General features: G+C 46.5%; 1 protein-coding gene across 7 annotated transcripts in view; it reads right to left on the minus strand.

Annotated features, from left to right (window-relative positions):
• Positions 1–25,636, minus strand: part of KIF6 (kinesin family member 6) — a 367,777-nt gene that overhangs the window by 276,786 nt on the left and 65,355 nt on the right. For all 7 annotated transcript variants that reach the window (XM_075925092.1, XM_075925089.1, XM_075925088.1 and 4 more), the window contains one exon: positions 11,582–11,711. In XM_075925092.1, coding sequence (XP_075781207.1) covers positions 11,582–11,711 — 130 coding nt within the window. The remainder of the gene's footprint in view (positions 1–11,581; positions 11,712–25,636) is intronic.

The raw sequence follows: 25,636 nt of genomic DNA on the forward strand, positions 1-25,636 counted from the left end.
AGCCAGGTGGATGGAGGTGACAGAGGAAAATAACTGCCAGTTAAGGGAAAATCAGAAGGGCCACGCAGAAATGGCATCTCACAACAGGGGGACATTCTACAATCCACCTCGCAGGGAAGGGCCATATCCACTTCAAGGGAGACCATAGACATCCTCTTGTCCCCACACCCCGTCCTCTGGCAACCAAACTCGCTCCAGTGATACGCCTATCGTGCAATGATTAAATATAATGAACTGAGGCATGTAAAGGCCAATTGTCCTAAGAGCACCAACAGACTGCAGCTCATCTCACCGGGGTCATACCAAGAGACCTCTGGCCCAGATGCCTCATGGATTCCTCTGGAGCAAAGGGAGACTGTGAGGGTGGGCAGAAGGGAGATTGTTAAATGGAGGGACACTGAAGCACAGATGTCAGTGATCCACCAATCCCTGGTGGACCCCAAACTCATTGACCCAGAGGCCCTAGTCACCATTCAACCCTTCAAGGCAGATCCTCTTGACCTGTCTACTGCCAAGTTACCAATTAAGTACAAGGACTGACCAGGAACTTGGACTTTTGCAGTCTATGATGACGACCCCATTTCTATCCTGGTGGGGGAAAACATAGCCAACCGAACCAGGCTAAGAAGGTGGGAGTGGTCACTCGCAGCAAGTCTAAACAGGCCTCCACATCTAAAACTGTTCCTGAGCCTCCTGCCAGGGACCAGTTTGTGCTTCCAGACACCCTAGCACTGGAGACCCAGACCCTACACCCATGACTATAATCGCAGCAGTGGATCCAGTTACTGAACACCAGGTGGAACCAGTCCATAAGCCAGAATGGGTGGAGCAAACAGTACTAGGATCAGAATGTGCTGCAGAGGGCACCACGATGCCTGCTGCAGCAGCTGAATCTGTGCAAGAGGCCCCGCCTGAGCCTACAATGCAACCCAGTGCACCAGCAGAAAGTGGTTCCCCATCAGAAGTGGTTTACCCACTTCACCTGCATCACTTCCGGAGGGTCCAAGACCAGGTCCACAGCCCAGCAAGGAACTGATGTCTCTACCATTGAGAGAGCAGTTCCAGGCAGAACAGGAAGCAGATGAGAGCCTCAAGGGATCTTGGATGGTGGCCAGAAGTGACCCACCACCTCTCAGCTCTTCTAACAGGTCCAGGTTTGTGTAGAAAAAGGACTTTCATACTGAGAGTCTATTTCTAGTGGGCACAAGGAGGACTGATGTCCTCAGAGACTCTTGAGCTTAGTCCATGATCACCCTAGTGGCCATGCTGGGGTGAACAGAACCAAAGACCAGTTAAAAAGGTCATTCTACTGGAAGGGAGTGGGCAAGGAGGTGACTGGCTATGTCTGGACTTGTGAGGTATGCCAGCGGGTGGGGAAGCCTTGAGACCAGGTCAAGGCATCTGCGGATATAGGGAAAGGCAAGCAGGGCGGCTGCCCCAGGCCCCGCGCTTCAATAGGTCCCATGCCAAGCTGCCGCGCGGGAGCAAGCAGCAGTGCAGGTGGTCGTGTGGGCCCTGCTCTGCACTCTCATGCTCCACAGGAAGTGCGGGGCCCACACGGCCACTTGCGCTGCTTGCTCCCATGCTGCAGCCCAACTGAACGGTATAGAACTCAGCCGAGCACCACGGCGGGCGGCGAAGGGCGTGTCAGAAGCTCCAGGTCCTGCCCCCTGGTCGTATATATCACTGCCCCCCTTCGCCTCCTGCTGTGCCGCTCAGCCAGCAAACGGCCATTTGGGCTCCGCGAGTGAGAGGCAGGAGGGGGAGGAGAAGAGAAAGAGAGAGTGAGAGGCAGGAGAGGAAGGAGAAGAGAAAGAGAGAGTGAGAGGCAGGTGGAGGAGGAGAAGAGAAAGAGTGACAGGCAGGAGGAGAAGAGAAAGAGAGACGGAGAAAGAGGCAGGAGGCATAGGAGAGTTGAGGGGGGGGGAGACAGTAGGAGGAGGACAGAGAGAGAGAGAGACAGACCTGGAGGAGAGACCCAAAAATCCCGTCTTATGATGGGCTATTGGCTAGTTTTTTTAATAATGAACAATTTAAGATTGATATGTGAAACGTGTAATGAAGTAATGTGAATACACAACGGGTGACAGATTGAAACTGATTTGCACACATGCTACAAACTGTCGGCTGTGGCCGTGGTGCATGCGCCATGTCACTCACTCCGTTTTTTACAGATAAATAACAATTTTATAAGTGTAAATTCGCCGACAACCCCAAATTATAAAATAACTAGCAGGTAGAAAATATTTGTTGGGAAGCCAGAAATTAGAGAAAAAAAGAAAACTTGAAGAATGTAATCTCAGTCTAACAGGCACTATGGAAAAATTAAAACTATTAAAGAATTACTTAAGATCTACTATGAGCCAGGAGTGTTTTGTAGGTCTTTCGATCATATTGATTGAAAACGACCTGTGTAAAGAAATGGACTTTAATGACATAATTGAAGAATGTGCTGCCAAAAGAGCTAGACAACTATAACAGACTTAAATATAAATGAAAATTTTTAATTATTAATGCAGAATTTTGTTTAAGAATGACTTACAATATAATTAAAATAAAAATTATCCAACTAAATTAAGTTCCTATCAAATTTACCCAATTCACATTTAATATGAAAAGAGCCTTCAATTTGCGCAGTTGACACCTTTTTTATATTTTTTCTCCAAAGGGGGGGGGAGTCCCGCGAAATTGTGCTGCCTTGGGCTGCGCAAAACTTTCATCCGCCCCTGGGTCAAGCCCCTCCCCATCACAGAGGTCATGGTCCAGCGTGTAGCTGTGGATATTATGGGTCCCTTCCCTAAAAAAACTTCAACAGGGAAACAGTTCATAATGACCCTTGTGGATTTTGCCACCCAATGGCCTGAAGCAGTAGCTCTAGGGAACACTACAGCCAGGAACGTGTGCCAGACATTAACAGATATCTTTGCCAAAGTAGGTTGGCCATCAGAGATCCTCACAAATTCAGGGACTAATTTCCTGGCTGAGGCCATGAAATGCCTCTGGGAAGTTCATGAGGTAGAGCACCGAATTGCTACCCTCTACCACCATCAAATAAATGGCCTTGTGGAACAATTTAATGGGAGTTTGCGAGCCATGATACGCAAATTCATGAATGAACATTCCAACAACTGGGATGTGGCTTTGCAACAGTCACTGTTTGCCCCTAGAGATGACCCACATCCCAGTTTGGGATTCTCACCCTTTGAACTGATGCATGGCAGTGACAACTATTTTGTGTTTTTCCCCATATACTTGAATGGTTTCCTGGTGTGAAAAAGAGAGTTACTCACCTGGTGCAGTAACGTCTGTTCTTTGAGATGTGTGTCCCCGGGGGTGCTCCACTCGAGGTGCTGGGCTCGTCCCGGCGCCGCAAACCAGAGGAATTTTCACTAGCAGTAGCCCCCTGCCGGACCGCGCATGCGTGAGTGCCCCTTCACGCCTTTCATCTGAGCGCGGTCCGGTCTTGTCAGTTTCCTCCCATCCGGAAGCATCTGAAAGACATAAATAGAGGCTCCGAAGCAGGGAGGAGGGTGGGACGTGGAGCACCCACGGGGACACACATCTCGAAGAACAGACGTTACTGCACCAGGTGAGTAACTCTCTTTTCTTCATCGAGTAGTGTCCCCGAGGGTGCTCCACTCGAGGTGAGTACACAGCAGTGGTCCAGCGTGACCTGAGTGCTTCGGACCTATCGCTTTCGGGCTGTAGACAAGGCAGCCTGAGCTACCCTCGAATCGGAGGTAAGTATGTTCGCAAGGGCATAGTGTTTAGCGAATGTGAGGGTGGACGACCAGGTTGCTGCACGGCATATGTCCTGCAATGGTACTCCATGAAGATAGGCAATGGATGTAGCTATGCCCCAGGTGGAATGAGCACGAAGACCGCTCGGAAGAGACTTGTTGCGCAAGGTGTAACATTGCGTGATGCAAGCAACGACCAAACAGGAAATACGCTGTGCAGAAAGTAGTTTGCCTTTGGAGCGTTCGGCTGTAGAAAGGAAAAGCCGTTGAGATTTTCTAAAGACTCGAGTTCTGTCAAGGTAAAAGGCCAGCGCTCGCCTGACATCTAGGGTGTGTAGACGTGCTTCTTCCAATGAGGAGTGAGGCTTTGGGTAGAAGGTCGGTAGAATTATAGGCTCATTTATATGGAAAGCAGAGTTGACCTTTGGCAAAAACGCTGGTTGGACTGCCGCATGACTGAAGAATTGCGTATACGGCGGATCGGCAGAAAGAGCTGCTAATTCGCTTACTCGACGCGCCGATGTGATGGCAAGTAGAAACACAGTTTTCATCGTGAGCATCCGTAGACCACACGTTGCAAGCAGCTCAAAGGGTGTGCGAGTCAGAGCGTCTAATACCAGAGGTAAGTCCCAAGGCTCTGGTGGGATCCTGTGGGCCGGATACAAGTTGCCTAGCCCCTTCAGAAATCTCTTGGTGATAGGATGGGCGAACACTGAATAGCCGTCAACGGGAAGACGGAAGGCTGAAATTGCCGCTAGATGCACCCTCAGGGAAGAAATAGTTAGTCCCGTCGTCTTTAGATGCATCACATAATCCAGTATCTGTTGTATAGACGATAAGTGAGGGTCAAGATCCTTTGCCAAACACCACGAATGGAAACGGCGCCATTTATAGAGATAGGATTTACACGTTGTACTGCGTCTACTGTTAACCAACACGCGTCTCACTTCTTGGGAACATAAGAGTTCCGAAGCTTGGAGCCAACTAGGAGCCATGCTGTGAGGTGCATGCGGTCGATGGCTGAGTGAAGAACCGTGCCGTGTTTCTGGGATAGCAAGTTGGACAGCTGCGGTAGTCATCGTGGATAGGCTGCTGACATTCTCGACAGCTGTGTTAACCAAATCTGTCTGGGCCAGAAAGGTGCTATCAGAATCACTGTTGCGCTGTCCAGTGCTATCTTCTCCAAAACCCTTGGAATGAGTGGAAGAGGAGGAAAGGCGTACAGCAATTGGTGATGATTCCAGTCTAGAAGGAAGGCATCCCCGAGAGAGTTCATGCCGATGCCTGCTCGTGAGCAATACTGAGGACATTTCCTGTTGTGTCGAGTGGCGAACAAGTCCACCTTGGGAAAACCCCATTGCAAGAAGATGTCGCGGAGCACTTCGGGATGCAATTCCCACTCGTGCTGTGAGAGGAAATGCCTGCTCAGAGTATCGGCAATTACATTGTCCTTGCCAGGGAGGTATGCTGCAGTTGTGGTGATACCTTGTTGAATAGCCCAATTCCACAGGCGCACAGCCTCCACACACAGGGAGCGGGAGCGCGACCCCCCCTGCTTGTTGATAAAATACATCGTGCATATGTTGTCGGTGAGAATCTGTATGGAATGTCCTCGGATGATGGGCAGAAAGTGCTTGCAAGCCTTGAAGACTGCTCTTAGTTCGAGAAAATTTATATGCTGTAGCGATTCCTGGGGCGTCCAGAGACCCTGCGCACGGAGCTCCCGAAGGTGGGCGCCCCAGCCGAGTAGAGAGGCATCTGTAGTGATTTGTAGAGATGGTTTTTGGGCATGAAAGGGGACCCCTGTTAGCATGTTGAAGGGGTTGTCCCACCATGCCAGGGAAGACCGCACCTGACTGGGCAGAGAAACCATCCTGTTCGTACTGCGCACCTGGGGCGTGTACACAGTGAACAGCCAATGTTGAAGACTTCGCATATGGAGTCTGGCATGCGGAACCACATACGTGGTGGCTGCCATGTGTCCCAGTAGTTGCAGACAGGTAAGTATTCGGGACTTCGGGGAAATTGATATTGATTGTACCAGGTCCTGTATGAGTTGAAACCTCTTTACCGGGAAGTATGCCCTCGCGGTTAGGGAGTCGAGTCTTGCACCGATAAACTCCAGGTCGCGAGTAGGTGTTAGGAAGGACTTCTCGACATTGATTATGAGCCCGAGGGCTGTGAACAAAGCGGTAGTTATAGACACTGCCCTCGTAGCCTCGTCGAGTGTGGAAGCCTTTAGCAGGCAATCGTCCAGGTATGGAAAGATTGTAATATCGAGGCATCGCAGGTAGGCCGCCACTACCGCGAGGGTCTTGGAGAAAACCCGTGGGCCGCCGATAGCCCGAAAGGCAGCACGCGATATTGATAGTGGTCGAACCCCACTGTGAACCGAAGGAATCTTCTGTGCGCCGGGTATATCGTTATATGGAAGTAGGCGTCCTGAAGATTGAGGGACGTGAACCAATCCCCTTTGTCGAGAGCCGGGATGATCAAAGATAACGTGACCATCTTGAATTTTTGCCTTCTCAGATGACGGTTGAGCCGACATAGGTCCAGGATAGGCCTCCAACCCCCTGATTTCTTCTGGGTGAGGAAATAGCGAGAGTAGAACCCTCTCCCCAAAAAGGGTGTCGGCACCCTTTCCACTGCCCCTAACATGAGAAGGCGTGACACCTCTTGATGTAGAAGCGTCTCGTGAGAGGGGTCCCTGAAAAGGGACGGGGCAGGAGGGGAGGGAGGGGGAAGAGAGGTGAAGGGGATGACATATCCTGAAGTAATTATGTCGTGAACCCACCGGTCGGTGGATATGACAGCCCAACGATGCTGATAAGGTCTGAGACGATGATGGAATACGCCTTTTGTGATATCCGGAGTCTCTGTTAACGGGGTGGTCCGAAGTCCCTCGATCAACCCATCAAACCTGCTGTCGGCTCTGCTGCTGGACAGGCGTCTTGTTGGGTTGCTGGCGATGCTTCTGGGGCCGTTATCTCGGCCTTTGTTGCTCGTATGGCCTGGCGCGAGGCGTCGCATATGAGAATGGTCTTTGTCTATTGTAGGGTATGTATCTCCTACGTTTGTAGGGGGGGGTGTACATCCCTAGCGTTTTCAAAGTCGTACGTGTGTCCTTGCCCGAGTGGAAGACCTGATCTGTCGACTGAGCAAATAACGATTTGCGATCGAAGGGCAAATCCTCCACCTTGGCCTGCATCTCCTTCGGGACAGCGGCCTGATGCAGCCAAAACGCCCGACGCATGACTATGGCCGAAGCTGCGGATCTAGCAGCTACGTCAGCCGTGTCAAGGGCGATCTGCAAGGCTGTTCGGGCGACTGTATAGCCCTCTTGTATCACTGCCTTGAGCATCTGATGTTTGGAATCCGGCAAGTGCTCAAATAAGGGGATCAATTTCGAATAGTTATCGAAATCGTGGTTTGCTAGTTGTGCCGCAAAGTTACACATCCTCAGGGCAGAAGTAGAGGAGGAATATACTTTCCTGCCCAAGATATCCAGTCGTTTGGCCTCCTTGTCATTTGAGGGATTCTTGGTCTGAGATGATCTTGTTCTCTGTTGCGCGGCGTGCACGACAAGGGAGTTAGGCTGAGGATGCGTAAAGAGAAACTCCATATCTTTCTGAGTGATGAAGTACTTCCTGTCCGACCGCTTATTAGTTGGTAGCGAAGTGGCCGGGGTCTGCCAGATGTCGTTGGCGATCTCCAGTATAGCTTCATCAAAGGGAAAGGCGAGCTTTGACTTTTGGGAAGGTTGTAGATTCTTAAGCAATCGATGTTGTTTCTGTTGCACGTCCACGGTCTGAACGTCCTGGGATTGTGCAACTCTCTTGAAGAGCTCCTGGAACTGCTTGTGGTCCTCCGTAGGAGACAAGTCCGCAGGGACCACGGCGTCATCCGGCGAGGATGAGGAACGCTGCGCCGGGGAATCAGGGCTCTGCTGTCCTTGAAGAGGAGTGTGGTCCTGCTTATCCTCCTGATATTGCGAATCCAAATCCCCAGCCAAGGATGGTGGCGCAACATAAGGAGTAGACTCGTCCAGACCGTGTGGAGATTGATGCCGAGAAAATTGCAGTGATCGCGATCGCGAATACCTTCTGCGGTGAGATGAATGAGAAGAGTACTCGTGATAATATCGATCCTCCCTCCGACTGCGGCAGGGAGAACGGCTGTATCTTCTCACTGTGTCATACCGGCGATGGCAGTCTGCACGCCTTGGGGATCTTGGTGAAAGGGATCTCCTATAGTAGCGTGAGGGAGACCTCGAGTAGCGATCCCGATAGTACCGACGTGGCGATGAATGACGAGGTGACCTATAGTAGGGTTCCCTGGAGGTCGTGTAACGGTGAATACGATGACGGTAATCAGCATGGGACGAGGTAGGTGAGTCAGGTCCAGGTGAGAAGGTGACACTGTCCGGCGTTATTGATGGTGTCCGGACCCTTGCAGTCTTTTGTTGCGCTTTGGTTGGCACCGAGGCATTGCAGGCAGGCTGAGGAGGTGCTTGTGTCAGAACAGCAGACAGTGAAGAAGCCTCTGCCACTTGAACGTCTGCCACGTGAACGGCAGAGTAAAGGCTCGGTGCAGCCTGATCCCCCGGAAAGGTAAAAGCAGGAGGCTGGGCTGGCAGAGACTCTTGCGGCGGAGGTGCATCCGGTGCCGATATGCCCGGCACCGAGGAGCCCAGAGCGGCACCTATGGAAGGCGCTGTGGGTGCCGTCACAGCTGGCTGAGGGTGCGCATGCGTCGGAACTCCCGGTGCCGGGGCTTCTCTTGCCGGCTCCGCAATGGCCGTTAAAGCCGTTGCCGGCACCGACTCCGCTCTCGACCCCTTCTTGGGTGTCGGAGCGGAGCTTTTGGGGCAGGCTGCAGTTGGGGAAGAAGAGCTACGGCCCTTGCCCGCGGGGAGTCTCGGCGCATAGCCAGAGCTCCCCGGCTTGTCCGCAGTGGCGCTCGGTGTCCCGTGGATCTTGGGGGCTTGCCTGGCTTGCTCAGGAGATGCAGAGTGCGGCTCAGAGACCTCCGGAGCTTGGAGAGCCTTATTGAACAAAAGGACTCTTAACCTCAGCTCCCGATCCTTTCTAGCGCGAGCTGTCATCTTCGCGCAGTGACTACACTTGGCTGGGACATGAGTGTCCCCGAGACATCTGACACACCGGGAGTGTCCATCTGAGATGGGGATAGCCTCCTGGCACTGGAGGCACTTCTTGAAGCCGGGTGATCCTGGCATTCTTGAGTCCTTTGGTTATTAGTCAATTTCAGTCAGGAAAGCCCTGACCGACCGCTGAAGAAACGCGGCTTTTCTTTTCTTCTTTTCTTTTTTTTTTTAAAAGGGGGAACTACAACTAGAACAGTGTAACAGATAACTACCTATCACTAACCAAATAACAACTATAACTAGGAAGGTTTTTCCCTTTCCCCTCAGAGAGGAGAAGGGAGCCTGAACTAACTCCGTCTGCGGCTGCGGACGGTTGGAGAGAAACTGACAAGACCGGACCGCGCTCAGATGAAAGGCGCGAAGGGGCACTCGCGCATGCGCGGTCCGGCAGGGGGCTACTGCTAGTGAAAATTCCTCTGGTTTGCGGCGCCGGGACGAGCCCAGCACCTCGAGTGGAGCACCCTCGGGGACACTACTCGATGAAGAACACATTTTCACTATTATCTTCTCACTAACTTACTATCTTACACGTTTCCAACATTTAGAGACATTGTAAAGGAGTATATCAACCATGTGCTGAAGAACAGGGACTGATCAGGGCCCCGCTGGCTGAGAAAGCTCCTTCCCCACGGCCCTGCTGGGCATGCTCTCGGTGGCACCAGACTATAAAAGGCCCTGGGGCAACTCAGTCTGGGCTGACTGCAGAAGGGGAAGGAGGCATAGGCACCACCAGACTAGACAGTGGCAGCCAGGCTGAGAGAAGCTATAACCCCGTAGTAAGATGGCGGAGAAGAGCACTGGACATGGAACAGTAGGAAGTAGTCTTGGGTGGGAATTGTTCTCCAGGAGCTCAGCATGTTGCAGCAGGATTCCCCGCTGAGCAAGCTACTGCCAACAGGACCCTGGGCTGGAACCTGGTGGAATGGGAGGGCCCAGGTCCTCATGCCCCCTCAGAAGCTAGTCTGTGAGGGTGACGTTTTCTTACAGTCCTTTTGTCTAGGCCTCTCGGCCGTATTACTCCTGTTAGAGGAGTCTTGTGTGTGGACTCGGGCCACTAGGCTGATTTACTCCTGGTAGAGGGGACTGGAGTGTAGACTTTGGCCACTAGGCCATATTACTCATGCTAGAGGGGACTTGTGAGACCTCTGGATTGTATTACGTCTAGTAAGAGGGGCCTGAGGACAGGACTCTGGCCACCAGGCCGTATTAACCCTACTACAAGGGCCCGTGTATGGACTTTGGCCTCTGGGCTGTATTATGCACTTCAAAAGGGACATGTATAGGCACGCTAGCAGGTAGGACGCAAGGGGGACTAAGCTTGAGAGGCCCCCCCTCCCCCATATAAGGCCGCCCTTCGACAGACATATTTTCAGAAAAGGTCCCTTGAATAAATTACAAACTTCTAAGATGTGAATAGCTGTGTAGAGCATGTTGCTAGAGAAGACATCTCATAATTTCAAAGGTTGATAATACCCTGCTACAGTAATGTGCCTTTTAAGTCTATATTTCATTTTCAATTACTGAATATGACAAAAAAATCCTGAAGGTTTCTGAGCTCAGAATGGCCACAATATATAAACAAATATCTTAAGCTAATTGATTCTGCAAAATTCATATAAAGTAACCTCATCTTAGCATATCTACTAATGTTCATTTTAAAAGTACAGTATACCAGTGTTTGTTTCTTTTCCCATGAAATATATACTACACATGCATATTGTTTGAGGAAAAAATACAGGAACTACTAGCCGTTACTATAACCACTTCAAATGTAATGCAGTATGTCTGGAAGAAGTTTAACAATGTCATATATAATGATGATTGTTCCGTTTTTTTTATGTGCATACATGTGGGACACACATAATATTTCAAAATCAGTCTGTGCTTTTTTTTTTTCAAAGACTGCATTTATGTTTAATTACAATGATAATTATAACATAGCTGACCACCAATCAGCATACCAATTGCACAGAGAAACACATTATTACTGTTTCTGACACAATGTTTAGAAAAACAAAGTACAAACATTTGAAAATTCTTCACAAAGTGAAAAACGTAAGAGTAGAAAATGGAAACATGTTTATTCCATTTTCACAATGGCTGTGTCTACACTGGGCCACTTATTCTGGAAAATCAGCCGCTTTTCCGGAATAAGCTGCGAGCTGTCTACACTGGCCCTTGAATTTCCAGAAAAGCAACGACGCTCTACTGTACAAAATCAGCCGCTATTCTGGAAAAATTATTCTGCTCCCGCTCAGGCATAAGTCCTTATTCCGGAACACTGTTCCGGAAAAGGGCCAGTGTAGACAGCCCAGTAGTCTTTTCCGGAAAAAAAGCCCCGATTGGGAAAATGGCGATCGGGGCTCTTTTCCGGAAAAGCACGTCTACACTGGCCACAGACGCTTTTCCGGAAAAAGGGCTTTTCCGGAAAAGCAGCCTGCCAATGTAGACGCTCCTTTTCCGGAAAAACTGAAAACGGAATAGTATTCTGTTTTAAGCAGTTCCGGAAATTCATGCCAGTGTAGACACAGCCAATGGGTATCTGTTCAAAAAGCAGCTTCCATTTAATTTCAGACCCTTGCACAGGTTAAACAGTTTTTATACAAGAATATTTATAACTATTTTAACTCAGGTGATCCAAAGTAAAATTTATACCAGTAAGCTTGATCCTTACCTCTGCAATCATCCTATTAGTGTCTCCCAAAAAAAGAAGGTTCAGTGCTTCCTCTTCATTGCTTGCTTGCAGAAGAGACAGGTTTTTCAGATGAATGTTCTGATCAGGATCTTCCATTATTGTTACTTTTCTACAAAAATAAATAAATATAAAAGGACAGAATGAGAACATACCAGAGCTGCTTACAAGTGATCCTTGTTCTAATATTTTCATTGATTTCATATAAAATAGCAGGTATTTGAACAGGCCTGGAAAATATGCAGAAAAGAGATGAAGTACTAAAACAAGACTAACATTAAAATAAATACAAAATAAGTAGCTTAGTGGCCCTCATGGAGAGGCATTTGACAGCCAGAGAACTTTCCTGGACACCAAGGCTGTGTCTAGACTGGCAAGTTTTTCCGCAAATTCATCTGCTTTTGCGGAAAAACTTGCCAGCTGTCTACACTGGCCGCTTGAAATTCCGCAAAAGCACTGACGATCTCATGTAAGATTGTCAGTGCTTTTGCGGAAAAACCATTATCATCATTATTTAACTACAAACATTGTGCAAGGTGTTACACAATCATGCTGAGTAAAAGTTGATAGGGGATATTTCAGAACCAACTATAGCCAACATGTCCCTGTTAAAACAGCATTTGCCAAAATTATTCCTCTTTTCTATCCCCTTCATACAATGAAGGGATTGAAAAAAATAAATTATGTCTTCCTTTGATGAAAAACAATTAGGACATATTTATTTATTTTAATTAAGGCTGATTGTATAGTTAACTGCTCTTTTAAAGCTTTGAAAGTTCAGAAAAAATGGAGTGAGGTATGAGGAATAAATACATAGCAAAACTTCTGAGGCACAATAGTTACTTACTGTCAGTGAAATCTTTCACTGCTCCAAATGCTCCTAGGACAATTTTTTTTCAGGAATAAACAAGAGAAAAATTTGGCTGGAATGAGTGCTTTCTAGGGACTCTAGGAGCTAAGACTGTCTTATAATGAAAATGGAGGCCTTCCATTCCAACAACTTCAATGGGTTTTGGATCAAGCCCATGTTGAGCACTTTCCAATTTTAAACAATATAATTCAAATAGTCTGTCATAACCATGAGGGCTGGCCAGCACCTGGGGACTAAGGAGTTAATTATGTCTCCGGCTCTAGCCAGGTATCTGGTCCGCCAATAGTAATGCAGGGAGGGGTTTCAAACTGGGGCAAAGGAATGTTTAACTTTTCCCTCCTTTGTCTGAGGCTTAGCGGTTTCTTTCAGGTAACAGGGAGATGGGAAGACCTGTCTCTCTTCCAAGAATGTATTTCTTATATGTGTAAGTAGGGCAAAGTCTAGATAACCCATCAGTTTTTATTGTTTTGTGGTTTGGGAATTTGGAATTGATGTCTGAGCTGTTCAAAGTGTTTTTTCTCTCTCTCTTTAGAAGTGTTTTTCCTTTTATAACTAAGTCCTGAGCCCAAGGGGTCCCCCTGAGTATCTAGATTAGTTGGTGGCTCTTTTCCATCTAGTCACTATGCTTGCAATGGTAATTTTGTTTTGATAATAAAAGTTTTTCTTTTTCTAATTAACCTGGTATTGGTTCATTTCTGTGTCCTGGAAAATCTGTGTGTGGTTATCTGCATGCCTCTGACTAGGGGACAGCTATCACAGACTGCAGCTTGTGTTTTCACTTTTCTCTTTTTTCAAGCTCTTTTGGGGGAAGAGAGTTTGAGGTAACCTTGAGGTGTTGGAAAGATGTTTCCCAAGTGATCTCTTCCCTGGTTTTCTTGGACTACTTGGGTGGTGGCAGCTGTTTTTATTCTCCAAAGTCTGGGTATTAGGATTTTGGGAGAAGATTTTATACCAAAGCCTGTAAAGATAAGGTTTTGGGATACTGGAGGTAACCTAGAAAAGCTATGCCATGTCCAAGGAATGAATCCGCTTTTCCGAAAACAAATTTCAGAAAAGTGGATGCATTCTTTCACCATCCCTGTAAACCTCGTTTCACGAGGAAGAAGGGATGGCTCAAAAGAGAAGGTTTTTCTGAAATGTGACTCTTTCAAAAGAAAAGTGGAAAAAGATACACAAATCGTGGTTCGCAATTTGTGTATCTTTTTCTGACTTTTCCTTGTAGTATAAACCTAGCCTAAGTCTCCTGCCCTACCTCACTAAGATATCTAGACTCCTAAATCAGGTTAGCACCTTGTAACAGTTATATGAACCTCGCACTGGTGAAGCAGGGATGAAAAAGTAATATTTGGCCCACAAGATCACACCAATCTTACTCTGCTAGGCATGCTTCCAGTGGAGAGAGAGCAGTCAAAAGGGAGCAGCTCAACTCAGACTGGACTGACCAAGGAGGAGAGCAGTTATATGTGCAGCAGCCTCCTGCTGGGAAGCACTGGAACAACTCAAGGTCAAGCCTCCCAACTGCACTGCAGGAAGGCAGCCAACTTCAGAAACTGAAAGGGATGACTTGTTGCCAGGAGGGGAGCTGCCAAAAATGAAGGAGAAGGGACATGAGAGGATATGTCCAACCATGGAGATGCTGCCAGAGAGACCGGGATGAGGAGAGAACATGCTTAGGGTACTGGGACCTGAATCCTGTGTCAATGTACCTTATTTTGAAGGGCCCTGGAGTATAATGGGCCCAGTTCTCCACCTTCCCCTTTCTTGCTGCTAGGTAAAGCAGCCTCATGGACCCTTGCCACTCAAAGTGAACCTTTCCTTGATATTGCCACTTGCGGAAGTGGCCCCTTTTTAATGTTCCCCATCCTCACTCTCATAGTTTCAACATTAGGCAATACTGCTGACTCAAGGCACCCACCCAACCTGACACCTCATAGACTCATAGACTTTAAGGTCAGAAGGGACCATTATGATCATCTAGTCTGACCCCCTGCACAGTGCAGGCCACAGAATCTCACCCACCCCTCCCAGAATAATCCTCTCACCTATATCTCAGATACTGAAGCCCTCAAATACTCTGAAGAGCCCAAGATGCAGAGAATCCTCTAGCTGTGATCTGTACCCCACGCTACAGAGGAAGGCGAAAAACCTCCAGGGCCTCTGCCAATCTACCCTGGAGGAAAATTCCTTCCCGACCCTAAATATGGCGATCAGCTAAACCCTGAGCATGTGGGCAAGACTCAATAGCCAGACACCCAGAAAGTTCTCTAGTAATTCCTATCATCCCTCCATTGACCTATTCCCACTGATAATGAATGGTCAATTAGTTACCAAGATCATGTTATCTCATCAAACCATCCCCTTCATAAACCCAGCTAGTTTAATCTTGAAGCCAGATAGATCTTTTGCCCCCACTATTTCCCTTGGAAGGCCGTTCCAGAACCTCACTCCTCTAATGGTTAGAAACCTTTGTCTAATCTCAAGTCTAAACTTCCTACTAGCCAGCTTATATCCATTTGTTCTTGTGTCCACAGTGGTATTAAGCTTAAATAATTCCTCTCCCTCTCTGGTATTTATCACTCTAATATATTTAAAAGGTGCAATCATGTCCCCCCTCAGCCTTCTTTTGGTTAAGGTAAACAAGCCAAGCTCCTTGAGTCTCCTTTCATAAGACAGGTTTTCCATTCCTCGGATCATCCTAGTGGCCCTTCTTTGTACCTGTTCCAGTTTGAATTCATCCTTCTTAAACATGGGAGACCAGAACTGCACACAGTATTCCAAATGGGGTCTCACCAATGCCTTGTATAATGGCACTAACACCTCCTTATCCCTACTGGAAATACCTCGCCTAATACATCCCAAGATCGTATTAGCCTTTTTCACGGCCATATCACAATGGCGGCTCATAGTCATTCTATAATCAACCAGGACTCGGAGGTCCTTCTCCTCCTCCGTTACTTCCAACTGATGTGTCCCCAGCTTATAACTAAAATTCTTGTTATTAATCCCTAAATGCATAACCTTACACTTCTCACTATTAAATTTCATCCTATTACTATCACTCCGATTTACAAGATCATCCAGATCTTCCTGTATGATATCCCGATCCTTTTCTGAATTGGTAATAGCGCCCAACTTTGTGTCATCCGCAAATTTTATTAGGACACTTCTACTTTTGGTGCCAAGATCAGCAATAAAAAGATTAAATAAAATTGGCCCCAAAACTGATCCCTGAGGAACTCCGCTAGTAACCTTCCTCCAACCTGACAGTTCACCTTTCAATATGACCCGCTGTAGTCTCCCCTTTAACCAGTTGCTTATCCACCTCTCAACTTTCATATTAATCCCTATCATTTCCAATTTAACCAATAATTCCCCATATGGTACTGTATCAAATGCCTTACTAAAGTCGAGGTAGATTAGATCCACTGCATTTCCTTTATCTAAAAAATCTGTTACTTTCTCAAAAAAGGAGATCAGGTTGGTTTGGCACGATCTACCTTTTGTAAAACCATGTTGTAATTTGTCCCAATTGCCATTAGCCTCAATGTCTCTAACTACTTTCTCCTTCAAAATTTTTTCCAGGATCTTACATACTACAGATGTCAAACTAACAGGCCTATAGTTACCCGGGTCGCTTTTTTCCCCTCTTTTAAAAATAGGAACTATATTAGCAATTCTCCAGTCAAATGGTACAACCCCTGAGTTTAGACATTTATTAAAAATTTTTGCTAATGGACTTGCAAGTTCATGTGCCAGTTTCTTTAATATTCTTGGATGAAGATTATCTGGGCTCCCCGATTTACTCCCATTAAGCTGTTCAAGTTTGGCTTTTACCTCGGATATGGTAATATCTACCTCCATATCTTTAGTCCCATTTGTTAAGTTACCATTATCCCTAAACTCTTCATTAGCCTCATTAAAGACTGAAGCAAAGTATTTGTTCAAATATTGGGCCATTCCTAGATTATCCTTAACCTCCACTCCATCCTTAGTAATTAGCGGTCCTACTTCTTCTTTTTTTTGTTTTTTTCTTATTTATATGGCTATAAAACCTTTTACTATTGGTTTTAATTCCCTTTGCAAGGTCCAACTCTACCTGACTTTTAGCCTTTCTCACTTTGTCCCTACATGCTCTAACCTCAATAAGGTACCGTATTTTCCGGCGTATAGGGCGACTGGGCGTATAAGACGACCCCCTATCGTTTTAATTAAAAGATAGGGTTTCATCTTATACCCCAGCACCCCTCCGCCTCCTTTGCTCCCCAGCAGACCAGAGGCACCGGGAGCAAAGCCGCCAGGAGCGCCTGGGATCCCGGGCTCCCCCCCCCTCCCGCCGCCGCGGAGGGGCTCCGGAGGGGGGGCAGCCCATGCGCGCCTGGGATGCCCCGCCGCCGGCTTCCCCCGAGGCTTTCAAAGCCGCGGAGGGGCTCCGGCGGGCGGGCAGCCCATGCGCGCCTGGGATGCCCCCCCGCCGGCTTCCCCCGAGGCTTTCAAAGCCGCGGAGGGGCTCCGGCGGGCGGGCAGCCCATGCGCGCCTGGGATGCCCCGCCACCGGCTTCCCCCGAGGCTTTCAAAGCCGCGGAGGGGCTCCGGCGGCGGGGCATCCGGCGTACAAGACGACCCCCGATTTTTGGGGGATGTTTTTTAACTTCAAAGGTCGTCTTGTACGCCGGAATATAGGGTAGCTTTCTTTACTGATCCCTCCCATTTTCCACTCCTTATATGCTTTCTGCTTTTTCTTAATCACCTCTCTGAGATGCTTGCTCATCCAGCTTGGTCTAACACACCTGCCTATATATTTTTTCCTTTTTCTAGGGATACAGGCTTCTGACAGCTTCTGCAACTTTAACTTAAAATAATTCCAGACCTCCTCCACTTTAAGGTCCATAATTTCTTTAGTCCAATCAACTTCCCTAACTAATTTCCTTAATTTATTAAAGTTAGCCCTTTTGAAATCAAAAATCCTAGTCTCAGATTTATTTTTGTTTATCCTTCCATTTAATTTAAACTGAATTAGCTCATGATCACTCGAGCCAAGGCTGTCTCCTACAACCATTTTATCTATGATGTCCTCGCTACTCACCAAAACCAAATCTAAAATAGCATCCCCCCTTGTTGGTTCAGCAACTACTTGATGAAGGAATTCATCAGCTATCACATCTAGGAAAATCTGAGCCCTATTATTATTACTACCACTTGTTCTCCAGTCTATATCTGGAAAGTTGAAATCTCCCATGATTACGCAGTTTCAATGAGTATTTACTTCATTTAAAACATTAAAGAGGTCTCTATCCATATCCAAAGTGGATCCTGGTGGTCTATAACACATCCCAAGCACTATCCCAGGGGAGGATCTGATAGTTTTCTTTCCCAATGTGATTTTTACCCAAATAGACTCTGTCTTCTCCATTCTATTACTTTTTATTTCTTTACAATCTACCTCATCTTTGATATACAGTGCGACTCCACCACCTTTACCCTTATTTCTGTCTTTCCTAAACAGCACATACCCTTCAATACCTGTACTCCAGTCATGCCTAGTATTCCACCATGTTTCTGTTATTCCTATAATATCTGGTTTCAATTCCTGGACCAATAGTTCTAGTTCCTCCTTTTTGTTACCTAGGCTCCTCGCTCTGGTGTACAAACATCTTAATTTTTGCTATTTGGCCTCATTCACATTCTTTACCCAATTTGGCACGGACGTTATACGTCCAATATGACCTATTAGACTAGTATACACCCCACCCTTCCTCATGTTCATTCTCCTACCCCCAGCTATATCCTTTCTTACTTCGTTTTCCTCCCTCTCAGTGTTAAAATCTGGCGTAGAGATTACCTGGGCATCTCCCAACCGTCTCCCCAAATTCCTAGTTTAAAGTTCTCTTAATCAATTGTGCCAGCCTCCATCCTAGAAGTCTATTTCCCTCCCTAGTTAGGTGAAGTCCATCCCTAGAGAACAGTCCTTCTGTCCATAAATGCCTCCCAGTGACCATACATCCCAAAGCCCTCCTTATAGCACCACTGCCTAAGCCATCTCCTCTCATCACTCACACAGATACCAGATTCATAGGCATGACTTTGCCCTTAGAAAGCAATGTTTTATTGATAAAATCAGATTTCATTCTGCCCTAAGATATTCCTGTGCAATTCCATGTACACTGTCTGAATTTAGAAAATGACAGATTGATCTGCAGTGCATGAATAATTTTGGTGTTTTGAAACTGCTTGATACATGTCTTCCATTGTTCTTTGATGAAACAATGTGGTTTGCCTGAATTATGTAGCACACTTGATATATTATGTCAGGTGTTCACCTTTTGTTGATTCTTGTCAGACTTCCTTTTATCCTGTAACCAATTTCCACTCTTGCAGAAAATGAAGACCATTTGGGTAAAAAGTATTATGTAGACTCAATGTCAATGATAAAAGGGGAGAGGCAAAACCACGTCTAGTACTCTATCTCACTCTTTCATCTGATATTGCTAAAGGCTATGTCTACACTAGAAACTTTACAGTGGCACAGATGTATCGATGTCAACACAATTCAATCACCCCCAGGGGTAGTTATGTTGTTAGGAGAAGCTCTCCCACCAAGCTAGTGCTGTGCACACTACCACATATGCCAGTGAAATTTATATACTGAGGGGTATGGTTTTTCATACTGCTGAATGATGTTTTACTGAGTGGTAGCGTAGACATCGCCAAAAAGATTTCCAGAAAGATATCTAAATGGACAGGGGCTTTTGCTAGATCCCCCAGAATAGTCGCACTTCAAGAAGATGACATAAATATTTAAAAAATATTTTAAATATTCTTGTGATAGGTTTCTTGAAAATGTCCAGTGTTTATATTTCTAAGAAATAGTCCCAACTTTGATGCTGAAGTGGAGAAGTTCTGTTAAGTTATCCATAGAGACTGAGAGAAGGTGGAGGCAGAGATCAGATTTATGTTTTCACTATAACAGATGATCTTTTCCATTCTGATAAATAGATGGAATTTATAGAGTCCTTTCTAGCTGACTGGAGAACATGTAAAACAGAATCAGCCAAGTTGTATGATATTAACTAAGGTCCTTCCTTGCATCATCAGAGTAGAGAATGAATAAAGATAACACCAAATACTGAATGCTTGAATCTGAATGCATTCTTGTTTAGTATTATAAGCCACCAGTATCTTCTGGAGATGTTGATACTAGCTCACTGAATTATGTAAAATTCAAAAGGAGATAAGGATTGGAAAAAAATACACAAAGATAAACTTCTGGCCATGATTTTTTGAGTATCCATCCACAATACCCCTGAAACTGGAGAAATGGGAATCATAATAAATAGCTTGCACTTACCTGCACATAATACACTTCAGCTGAAGATCTCAAAATCTTTACAAACAGGTGCAAACTCACCACTGAGACAAAGGATGGGAAGATGTATACATACTGCATTATAGTCAGTTTATGACATCCTTAAAGTGTGTACTAAATGTGTTGTTTTTAAGGATATGTGATGTTTTAGATTGGTTTGCTCTACTTGGAATTTCTGATGTTGCAAAAAAACTCTTTCCAATGGACCTGAATATCTTTGATTGTAGAGAGGCCAAAGGAGAGGGCTGTAAACTGATAATAGTCCCGGCCCACTGTGAATTGTAGCAAGCTCCTGTGAGAAAGCACAATCAAAATATGAAAATGGGCTTCTTTGAGGTCAAGGGCAGTCTAGCAGTCCCCTGCAGCTAAGGATGGGACAATTGAGGCCAACATTAACATCTTGAACTTTGACTTCACTTTGACTCCTGAGCAAGGAGACAGACTGTTGACTAAATTGTGGTTGTTTTCTACCCTGCCCTGAGCCAGGGTCAGGACCCTTTACCATGTGTGTTGGCTGCCCTTGGCTGAACCAAGGCCTGAGCTTCTAAACTGCTGAACTGTATTGATGGCTGCCCCACCCTGACCTAGGGCCAGGGTGTCCTGCACTTTGTTTGCCGCCCAGCCTGAACCAAGATCTGGGCCCTGAATTTATAAACTGACTGGCTGCGTCTAGACTGGCATGATTTTCCACAAATGCTTTTAACTGAAAAGTTTTTCCGTTAAAAGCATTTGCGGAAAAGAGCATCTAGATTGGCACACTCACTACTGGTCTATCCAGCTATGTAGACTCTCTCCTCAAACCCTACGCAACCAATACCCCCAGCTATCTCTGAGACACTACTGACTTCCTAAGGAAACTACAAAACATCGATAACCTCCCCAATAACACCATCCTTGCCACCATGGATGTAGACGCTATATACACCAACATCCCACATGAAGATGGATTACAAGCAATTAGAAACACTATCCCAGAGGACACCACTGCCAACCTGATAGCAGACCTATGTAACTTTGTTCTCACCCACAATTATCCAGTTTGAGAACAACTTATACCTCCAGATCAGAGGCACAGCCATGGGTACACGCATGGCCCCACAGTATGCTAATATCTTTATGGCTGACCTAGAACAATGTTTCCTCAACTCCCGTCCCCTTTTACTCCTTCTCTACTTACACTACATCGATGGCATCTTTATGATCTGGACGCATGGCCAATAAACACTGGAGACATTCCACAGAGATTTCAACAACCTACACCCCACCATCAACCTCAGCCTGGACCATTCTACACGAGAGATCCATTTCCTGGACACCACAGTACAAATCAACAATGGAATATTAGACACCACTCTCTACAGAAAACCCACGGACTCATACAGTTACCTACATGCTTCCAGCTCCCATCCAGCACACACCATACGATCCATCATCTATAGCCAAGCCCTTCGATACAACCGCATCTGCTCTAATCCCACTGACAGAGAACAGAAACTTCAGGATCTCTACCAAGCATTTATAAACCTCAACTACCCACCCTGAGAAATAAAAAAGCAAATTGAAAGAGCCAGACGAATACCTAGAAACCATCTACTTCAAGACAGACCCAAGAAAACCACCAATAGAATACCACTTGTCATCACCTACAGCCCCCAACTTAAACCTGTCCAACACATTATCAATAAACTACAGCCTATACTGGAACAGGATACCATACACCAAAAGGCTCTGGGAGACAGACCCATAGTCTCCTATAGACAACCACCTAACCTCATGATGATTCTTACCAACAACCACAGGACATACCACACTAATACCAACCCTGGTACCTTCCCTTGAAACAAACCCCGTTGCCAGCTTTGTCCACATATTCACTCTGCTGATACCATTATTGGACCTAACCAAGCGAGTTATAAGATCAAGAATACATATTCCTGCGCATCCAGAAATATAATTTATGCTATCATGTGCCGAAAGTGTCCGTCTGCTTTGTACATTGGACAAACGTCTCAGATACTTCGCCAAAGGATCAATGCCCACAAAACAGATATTAGACAGGATCACAAAGAAAAAACAGTTTCTTGCCATTTCAACCAGAAAGGACACTGTCTCAACGACTTAATTACCGGCATCTTGCTTCAGAAGTCTTTTAAATCTGCACTTGAAAGGGAATCCTCTGAACTGTCATTCATGCTAAAATTCAACACTCTACGCGTGGGTCTCAACAAAGACCCTAGCTATCTTACCCATTACAAAGATAGCTTCCCCAATTATCACCTCTAATACCATTAGCTCACAGACATTTACCTTCCCCACCCCCCACCCGCCTGCTGGCCCCTTCTGTTCTGAAATTTGATTTGTCCTTTTCATATGTGTTCATTTTTTTTTTAATTGTATCCTTTGGTATATATGGTTGTGACTATTTTCTTCCACTATTTCATCTGAGGAAGTGGGTCTGGCCCACGAAAGCTCATCATCTAATAAACCATCTTGTTAGTCTTTAAAGTGCTACATAGTCCTGTAGATTGGCACGGACGCTTTTCCACAAAAGCACTTTTTGCGGAAAAGCGTCCGTGCTAATCTAGACACAGTTTTGCGCAAGAAAGCCCCGATCACCATTTTCGCCATCGGGGCTTTTTTGCGCAAAAGAGTTTGTAGCTGTCTACACTGGCCCTCTTGTGCAAAAACATTTCCGGAAAAGGGTTTTTGCCCAAATGGGAACGTCAAAGCATTTGCGCAAGAAGCACTGATTTTGGACAGTAGAACGTCAGTGCTTTTATGCAAAATCAAGCGGCCAGTGTAGACAGCTGGCAAGTTTTTGCGCAAAAGCAAGAGCTTTTGCGGAAAAACTTGTCAGTCTAGACGCAGCCAGCGTGTTGTTTGCAGCCCTGCCTGAACCAAAGACAGGACTTCTAAAATTGCTAACCCTAAGGGTTCGTGAGCTGGCCTGCCCTGAACCAGGACCAGGGCCTCTAACTATCTGTTTACTACTCCACCCTGAATCAGGGCCAGTGCCCCTTACCTGTGTGTTTGGTCGCTGCCCTGCCTGAAGCAAGGCCTGGGCTTCTGAACTCCTGGTTAACTCTGTCTGTTTGCTGCCCGCCCTGAATCAGGGCAAGGGCTTCTTAACTGTTATAACTGTGAGGGCTTACTGCCCCGCCTGAACCAGGCCTGGGGCTCAGAACTCATGAACAGCCTGTATTTGGGGCTAGGGCTTTTGACTTCTTCGTCTGCCGCCCTCCTGAAACAAGGCCTGGCTCTGAACAGTTTGCCTCTCACCCCGACCTGAACAAGGCCAGGGTATTGGACTACTAACTTGGGAGTTTGTTTTAGCCCCCGCTGAAGTGGGCGGAGTGGCCACCCACTGACCCGGAGGCAGTAGAACCCCTCCTGGAGACCTAACTGGCTACAGCCGGGTTTGTCGTGAGGCCAGCTTCTCGGAGATCCTGCAGGACTGCTCTGAGGTGGTGTAGGTGTTCCTCCCAGTCATTGCTGTAGATGACAATGTCATCTATATAGGCGGCTGCGTATTGATCATGTGGCTGTAGCCGTTTATTCATCAGCCTCTGGAAGGTGGCAGCTGCTCCATGTATTCCAAACAGCATAGTAACAAACTAGTAAAACCTGAAGGGTGTAGGGAAGGCTATCTTTGCCTTTGAATTAGGTGTGAGGGGTATTTGCCAGTACCCTTTGGTTAAGTCGATGGTGGATAGGTACTTGGTCTCCTCTAGCCGTTGCAACAATTAATTGGCTCAGGGCACTGGGTAAGCATCGAAGCAGGATATCGTATTGACTTTCCAAAAGTCAATGCAGAACCTGATGGTTCCATCCGGATTCAGCACAAGGACAATAGGGCTCCTCCACTCGCTCTGGGATTCTTCGATCAGGTTCATCTTGAGCATTGTCTTGAGCTCCTGCCATACGGCATCCCACATTTGGCCTATGGGCGTCCCTTACCTTCTGACCTGGTTCTGTCACAACATCATATCATGTGGGTTTGTCTGGGTCGGGCAGACAGTACATCTTGGAAGTCTTCCAGAAGCTGTTGCACCTGGTCTCAATGAATTGGTCTGAAGCCTTCCCCCAGTTCCACCGGCTTTAGTTTGAGGGATTCACCTGCTAAAGGACCCAACTCTGATTCAGGCGATCATCATGGCCTCCCTCATCTTCCAAGCCTTTAGCAGGTTTACGTGGTAGGTGCGTACCTTTGTTCCCTTATTATACTGTCTTTCTTGAGCTTGTTGTGCTTATCTGAGGTTTTTCTGTACAAAGGCACCGCTGGAGCCACTCTCTGAAGCATGACACGTACTGAGTAGTGCCGAGTGCCCGAGTCTCCTGCATCATCCAATCTTCCCTCAGTAAATCGAGTATGCTCCAAGACTGTCTTCCATAAAGAAGTTCAAAGGGAGAAAACCACATTGAGGCTTGGAAGACTTCCCTTATGGCAAAGAGGAGGGCTGGTAGGAGCGTGTCCCAATATTGCAGGTCATTTTCCACAAACTTGCATAACATCGACTTGAGTGTACAGTTAAATTGTTCCACAAGCCCATCGGTTTGAGGGTGGTACACCGCTGTCTGAAGAGTTCAAATGTGCATGAGTTGGCACAATTCTCCAATTGACTTAGACAAGACTTTAGTGCCTTGGTCATTCAGGATTTCTTTGGGTATTCCCACCCTGGCAAACACCTTCACTAACTCATCAGCTATATGCTTTGCTGTCGCTATTCTGAACAGGACCACTTCTGGGTACCGGGTTGCGTAATCTACGATCATAAAGATAAATGGGTTCCCTGTCTTACTCTTCTCCAACAGCCTGACCAGATCCAAACCGATCCTTTTAAAGGGTATGACAATGACTGGAAGCGGTATTAGGGGGGCCTTAGCCATCCCTTTGGGTCCTGCTTGTTGGCACTCTGGATATGATGCACAGTATTCCTGGACATCATGATGTATGCCCGGCCAAAGGAAGCAGTGTGCCACCCACTGCAAAGTCTTTTCCCTACCCAAGTGCAGGGCTGCTGCCGGGGTTGCTGCTCCAAGGGCGGCTGTGGCTTCTGCTTCAGGGGCAGCTCAGGAGCTCCAGCCTGAGCTCCTTCCTCTCTGGCAGTTTCCCCTGACTGAGCTGCTCTGCTGCCTCTTATACAGCATTTGGAGCATGCCCAGTCTGGGAAAAGGGGAGGAACTTCCTCCACCCATAGAGTCTTAGCCTCCCCTCCCCCTCTTGAGTGCAGGGTACGCTCACTCTGTCACAGTCGGCAATGGTAAACAAAATGTTTTGCGGGCCACACACAGAACCCCAATAGGCAGCATAGGACCCAGGGACCACAGGTTGTTAACCACCGCTGTAAAGCTTTCCTAAAAAGAACACAGGAATAAGATGAGTTGAGTGACTTCAGTGGTCACATATGGAATCTTGCTAGATCATTCCAATGAGTTAATAGCATGATTTGAAGTAGTGGCTTCAGAAAAGGTTTCACTGACTGATCCTTCCTTATTTTGGCGAAATGGATTAATAGACAAAATTAAGATATCTTTTCCTGAATGGGAAGGAATATTTCATACTCTATGCTGAAATTAGCTTTTCCACATTCCAAGGTCTGGGTGAGTTCCAGTTGTAATATCTTTTGTGGATTATATCAAATCCAGTCTTTGAAAGAATGAATCAATACCATTTATCCCCAATATGATTTTCAGTCTGGTTCTTTCTATTAGCATAGAGAAAAACATGGACTGTCAAACCTAGATATCCTGTGAACCTTTGATATGCAATAGTAACAGATATTCATGGTGTAAACTAAAACAT

This window comes from Pelodiscus sinensis, chromosome 3, assembly GCF_049634645.1.
Source record: "Pelodiscus sinensis isolate JC-2024 chromosome 3, ASM4963464v1, whole genome shotgun sequence".
NCBI classification, from domain to species: Eukaryota; Metazoa; Chordata; order Testudines; family Trionychidae; genus Pelodiscus; species Pelodiscus sinensis.